This window comes from Microtus pennsylvanicus, chromosome 3, assembly GCF_037038515.1.
Source record: "Microtus pennsylvanicus isolate mMicPen1 chromosome 3, mMicPen1.hap1, whole genome shotgun sequence".
NCBI classification, from domain to species: Eukaryota; Metazoa; Chordata; class Mammalia; order Rodentia; family Cricetidae; genus Microtus; species Microtus pennsylvanicus.
In genome coordinates this window covers 60,132,510-60,139,201 of record NC_134581.1, presented here as the reverse complement: position 1 = coordinate 60,139,201, position 6,692 = coordinate 60,132,510, and the positions used below count along the sequence as shown (strand labels likewise).

The following is a 6,692-nucleotide window of genomic DNA, read 5'->3' as shown; positions in this document are numbered from 1 at the left end:
TGCCTCCCAAGTGCTGGGATTAAAGGTGTGCGCCACCACAGCCTGGCCACACTAATTATCTTAATATAAAAATAACGCCTGTTGCTAAATGCTGACGGCTCCACATTTTATAACTTAGTTCAATGCCTGCTTCTCCGCTTGCCTTGCACTTCCTGTCGCCACTCGCACCGTAGGTGTGCACTTGGACGTTTGGCCACCATCTGCTCCTCCTCTGGACGGATTCTCCAAGCACCACAGCCTCTCATTGCAGTGAATAGCTCGTGGGTCTCCTCGTTTGCCTGTCAAACCCCTAGCATTGTCATTCACCCGGCCTCTCCTGCCCCACATCCCACCAATCATGTCTCTAAAATGAATCCAAGCGCAACCACTTCCCCCACAGGCCTCTCACTCACTGCCATCTGCATTCACCTCTGTCTTTTCCTAGATGGGGTACAGTGCCCACCCAACATGGCATCCCTGAGTCCATTCTGACACTTGACACCTCAGGCTGATTAGTCACACATTAGGGTAAGAACATGGCTAGTATTCTTACACTTTTTATAAAGACTTACTACATAGCAATGTGCATGTGCTCATACATATTTCATGTTAGTTTTTATACTTCATGCCCTTCAGTGTTCTATAGAAATAGACAAATGGGAGAAATTCTGTTTTAAGTTCTCAACACAACAAAACATAAAAGCAGTCCAAAAAGACCACAAGCAACAAGCTTACTCTGATGATGATTTGGCTAGTAAAGGTACTTGGCATCAACCCTGATGACCTGAGTTTAATCCTTGGGACCTACATGATGGAAGGATAGAACAGACTAACACCAGTTCTCATCTGACCTCTACATGCATACCTTAGTGTGTGTAAACATACACACATATACAACAAACAAATAAATGCCACCCAAACAATAAATAATGTAGCATACGCATGACTTTTCTTGACAGAGAATAGAGGCCTTGCCTTCTAGTTTGGGGTTGAAATAAGCTTGGCTGAGCTGCTGGACCTCTCTTGGCCTCAGTTGTTCAGATAGGTGTGACCAGAATGTGTGTATTAAAGTGTTGGTGAAAATGAGAGGGTACCCGCCATGGCCCTTGAGCAATCTGCAACACTGCTCAAGGGATCCTGGCTGTCGTGGTCTTTATCATTCAGCAAGAAGAATATGCACCTTGGAGTAACCCCTGGCCTGATCTGTCCACACACCAGGCATTCAGCGGAATGAAGCACCATGAGTGAGAAGCTGACACCAGCTCCATCCTCGACCTAGGGCAGTTAAGTAACTTTAGGTCCAAAGGCACACTCTGTAAGTACCCTGGAGCTGACGGCTGAAGGTGAACATGGACGGTTGTGGTATTTCCCTAAGAGGGGAGCCTGGGTGTTTCTACTTTAGGGGTAACCACAAGCTCAATTTCTGCTTGAGATCACATTAATAGCAAGGTGACCCTTTGGCACATAGTAACTGGGGGCAGGGGTCTGTCATCTGTTCTCCTAATCTCAAAGTCCTGGAAATCCCAAGAGAATTTTGTTGCATGGGTCTCTACTCACCCCCAACAGAGGGCTCTGGCTCACCTGGTGGCCCTTTATTCTGAGGTGATTATTTTCACCCACGAACTCTAGTAAGCAAAATGAGCTTGGAGGGTAGATCCTGACAGACACATGGGAGAAAGCCCAGTGTCTAAGAAACTGGAGAGATGGAAGGAAAGGAAAGATTTCACCTTTCCAGGTAATTCTCATCAAAGGAATAATTATTCCTCCCATCTGTTTAGCATGACTTAAATCCACTTCCCTAAAGGGTGGTCACTTAGCCTGGTGATTGACAGTCCAGCGGGAGTCCTGGCTCTCCATCCAAGCCAGGGGTAGAGTCCATTCTCTTGACCAGAAGGAAATGGTTTACCCTTATTGGATCTGTAATACAATGAGGAAAATGAGGGTCAAGTGGGTCCCAAGCTAGTAAGAAAGTAACTCAGATGCCAAAATATTAATCCAGAGAGTGACCTAAAAATCCTATGTTCAGAAATATCATATGAGCCGCTAAGCTGGAACACTCCTTCCGGGTGGAAGGGGCTGACAGAGAGCCCAGGGTCTCTCTTAGAACTGCAATAGTCGCACTCAGCTTCCTCCTGGGCTTCTGCCTGCCTTTCTCTCCCACATCTGGTGTTTTTACTGACACAATTGCTCTGAGGTAAATTTGAGCACATTAGCGAGTTCCCTTATTGACCTGTAGGATCGGCTTCCTGAGGTTGTATCGCCCACTCTTCTTACCAGAATGGACTGGCCCAAACCCCTCTGGAGTAGGAGGGCCTTCTGTCTATATGTTACTTTCATTGGTCAAATAAAGAAACTGCCTTGGCCTTTTGATAGGACAGCAGCTTAGTTAGGCAGAGTAGACGGAACAGAATGCTGGGAGAAAGAAAGCAGAGTCAGGCAGACACCATAATTCTCCGACCCGAGACGGACGTAGGTTAGGATCTTTCGCGGTAAGCCAGCACCTTGTGGTGCAACACAGATTATTAGAAATGGGTTAATCAAGATGTGAGAATTAGTCAATAAGAGGCTAGAACTAATGGGCCAGGCAGTGTTTAAATGAATACAGTTTTCGTGTAATTATTTCGGGTGTAAAACTAGCCGGGAATGTAGCCCACCGCTCCTTTTACTACGGCACCCCCCCCCCCCATTGTCTTACTTGTTTGAGTTTTCAAACTGAATTTAAAAACTAGAATCTTAGCCGAGCAGTGGTGGCACATGCCTTTAATCCCAGCACTTGGGAGGCAGAGGCAGGTGGAGTTCTGAGTTCAAGGCCAGTCTGGTCTACAAGAGATAGTCCTAGGACAGGCTCCAAAGCTACAGATAAACCCTGTCTTGAAAACCTCCCCAAAAAACAAAATACAAAACAAAACAAAAAAAAAAAACAAACAAAACCAAAAACCCTAGACTGTTCTACCCATCCCTAATATTTCTGAAGGATGAGTACACACGCGTGCCTATTAAGAGACCCCTCAGTGTCAACACCAGGAGGAAATGCCTCTCAGAGAAGCGCTTTACATACGTACACAGCTGCACCTTCATTCTCCCCAGAGTCCTGAAAGCTAAGCATCCTCTTCCTGTGTTCAACTGTCTTCACATTTTCAGCCCACAGTGGGTCTCTGTAGTACCCTGAGGTACCTGAACAGGCCTCTTTCCATAGAGGTAGCTGAATAGCAGGCATCCCACAAACAGAAGAGGAACATAACCACATAAGACACTGGACTTGATTTTTTTTTAACTAATGTATTTATTCTTCACTCATAAAAAAGAACATATGCTTGGCTTTGAAATCATGACATAAAATAAAAAGGCAAAAAAAGGGGAAAAGTCTCGGCTGGAGGTTGGAAGAAGCAAGTCATGCTAGCCTGGCAGCACACACTGCGTGCTTGGGGCTGGAGCAGGCGCACCAGTCAGAGCGGGAGGTGAAGAAGCATTCTGACCCAGCAGACAGGCCTCCTCCCATGGCCACTTGGTTTCCCAAGTGTGTGGTCAGCATGCAGAGGAAAAGAGTCTTCCCTCTTTCCTCCCTTCCTCCTTTCTCGCCAGTGTGGGCAGCAAGGCTTTGATGCCACCCTTTCTAGTCTGTGGGACAGTGGTGTTGTCTCAACATGCCTAACCTGCATCTTGCCAAACTTTAAAAAATTGCTCGAATCAACCAGAAGTAGGAGCCATCCCTATTTCTGGTCAGTGATCTGCTGCAGGCAGAGTTTCATGTAGGAATCCTTGCTGCGGATTTCTATGACGGCGTCTCTGACCAGCTCAATGAACATCTGCGGCCACAGCTTCTGCAGAGCCTCGTTTTTCATGTTGATTGCTGTGGCTTCCTTCACGAGGTCTTCCACATACATCTTGCAGAACTTCTTTTTGTCTTTTATCTCCTGTTAAGAAAAAAATGACATTAAGTCATAACTAATTCAAAAGCCAAAACAATAATTAATTGAATCAGAGAAGCTTGGAATAACCTATTGTGCACACCCATGCCTCTCCTGTCCTGTGTGATGTGGGAGTGACTTCTTATTAATAAAGAAACTGCCTAGGCCCATTTGATAGGCCAACCCTTAGGTAGGCGGAGAAAACAGAACGGAATGCTGGGAGAAAGAAGCTGAATCAGTAAGTCGCCATGATTCTCCCACTCCAGGCAGACGCAGGTTAAGATCTTTCCTGGTAAGCCAGGTCGTAGGCTACACAGATTATTAAAAATGGGTTAGATCAATATGTAAGAGCTAGCCAATAAGAGGCTGGAACTAATGGGCCAAGCAGTGTTTAAAAGAATACAGTTTCTGTGTAATTATTTCGGGGGTAAAGCTAGACGGGTGGCAGGACGCAGCAGCCAGTCGTTCCTTCAACACCTGTGTCTTTGGGCTAGTAACTCTTCCCCAGCAGCTCCTGGTGGAGAGTTCTGCTTCAGCAGGCAGTAACTAAGGCCTCATTTCTTTGCAGGCCTATGCGTCGGTTGAGCATGGTGCTTTGCAGAGGAGTAAGGGTTGGGCGCCTATGCCAACCCTGCTAATGAGTCTGGGTTAGCTACCGTGTAGAATCCTTATACGCAGACTTTGCGTTTCTCTCTAGTACAGAGACAGACACAGAACGTCACACTGCAGCCCAGACTATTTGGACACAGTTTGAGAAAAGTGCTTAAAAAGGAAGAACTATCACAAGCTTTGGACACGCCCACGCCTTCGAAAGAGCAGCACTCTCGCCCAGCTTCTGGGCCTGGCAGCCTGAAGATGAGAAGCTGCTTCTGAACACATCAGGGTGTGCTGGAGCCAGAGGACATTTGGGTATCAGCTCCAACTTCATCAAGGATGCTAAGGAAGTTATCTACTGGGATTGGGGGATAGCTCAGTGTTAAAGTTTTTAGTCTAGTATGCTTGAAGGCCCTGGGTCTGATACTCAGCACACACACACACACACACACACACACACACACACACACACACACACACAGAGTATTTATTTTGAAGATTAAATGTTGACAAGAAATTTAAGACCCATTTAAACTTCAAACTCAAAACACAAACACTCTAAGATGAATTAATTAGTAAAAGTGTTAGCACTGCTGAATGAAAGGGTTAGTGAGCAACCAGCCAGTGTCGAGGGAGGGGAGTTCTTGAACTAGGCTGTCAGGCTGTCTTCAGGAAGCACAGGAAATAGGAGAACCTGGGCTAGGCACCCAGTAGGTTGTAGTTCCCACTGTGGCCTTCAGGAACTCACTAGATGACCCTAAACAATTCCTGAGCTTCCGGTTTTCCTCGCCTGTCTAAGAGGAGAACTGGATTCTTTAAAGTCCCTTAAATCTCCTTTAGATGAGGCAGGAGAATGGATGGATGGGCGAGCCTCAGACAACAGGACACGCAATGAAAGGGACTGTTTAGCCTGATTTGTGAGCAACTCACCTCCATTCATTTTCCCAGGCACTCACTGAGCACAGGAGAGAGACAGCCCTGCTGCTGCACGGTGTAAGTACTTTTCAAGATGTGGGGTGCTGGGGGACGAGAAGGAATGCTGGGCTGGGAGTCAAGAGACAGTGATTAAGGGACTTGGGCAAGGTCTCCCAGGTAATAAGTGGTAATCAGGGCTCAAGGCCAAGTCTCTTGCTAGCTTGGTGCACGTCCCAAAGTGTCACGTGGCTTCAGATTTCTCCCTTGCCTTCGAGCTTTCTCAGAACAGGAGCCCGCGTCTCCTCGGGTTACTCCCTCATTGCGTTTTTATCGATCACGTCACTTTAATCCAGATTTTGTTTGCTTGATTCTGCTGAAGCTATTTCCGTTACAAATGACCTTGACTGCCAAATTTATGAAAAATCTCCCTGTATAGTTGGTCACTTGGAGTGTTCAAAGTCACCCTAACCAAGGCCCTAAGATTTCTTCTTTTTTAAAATAAGAAGTTACAAGTTTTAATTTTTATACTTTGACTTTTATTTGGTCTGGAGTTATTTTTTTGTTGTATATACAGATGGGTTCAGTATGTTTCCCTCAGCATTATTTATGAAGTAGACTGTCCCCACCAGTTTGTAATGGCTGCTGTGTGACTAAGTCTCCCATACACACGCAATGTTGCTCTGGCTCTGGTTGTCCACAGTTTGTCTAGTCCTGCCTTGCCTTAACTGTGACATTGCTCTGGTTGGTTCTTGTCAACCTGATACAACCCAGAAATATCTGGGAACAAGAATCTCAATTGAGAAAATACCTGTTAGATTGGTCTATAGGCAAGTCTACAGATCGTTTTCTTTATTAATGATTGACATGGGATGGCCAAGATGATCATGGGCTGTGTCACCCATGGTTGCTCTGGTGACATAAAAATGCAGACCAAGGAAGCCGCCGGGGCAAGTCAAGAAGAAGTCTTCCTCCATGGTCTCTGTTCAGTTCCTGCCTCCATTTTCCTGCCTTGAGTTTCTGCCCTGACTCCTTGGATGAAGAACTAAAGGCTGTGAGAAGAAATAACCCCTTTCCTCCCAGGTTGCTGTTAGCCAGTGTTTTACTGCAGCAACAAAGCCTTAACTAGGACACAGACCCCTACCATAGCTACCCGGCATCTGGCACAGCACCTCTGTATACTGAAGGTTCTGGTTGGATCTGATAACTTTTAAAATTCAGTAACTCTGTACAAACTTGAATAGGAACTGACTTATATTCATTTTATAACACAGAGTGCTTTGTCTATGAATATAAACT

General features: G+C 45.9%; 1 protein-coding gene across 13 annotated transcripts in view; it reads right to left on the bottom strand.

The window, feature by feature from the left end:
• Window positions 1-3,243: 3,243 nt before the first annotated feature.
• Window positions 3,244-6,692, bottom strand: part of Lrrc49 (leucine rich repeat containing 49) — a 112,132-nt gene continuing 108,683 nt past the window's right edge. For all 13 annotated transcript variants that reach the window (XM_075965628.1, XM_075965630.1, XM_075965635.1 and 10 more), the window contains one exon: window positions 3,244-3,893. In XM_075965628.1, coding sequence (XP_075821743.1) covers window positions 3,690-3,893 — 204 coding nt within the window. In that variant the 3' untranslated portion in view covers window positions 3,244-3,689. The remainder of the gene's footprint in view (window positions 3,894-6,692) is intronic.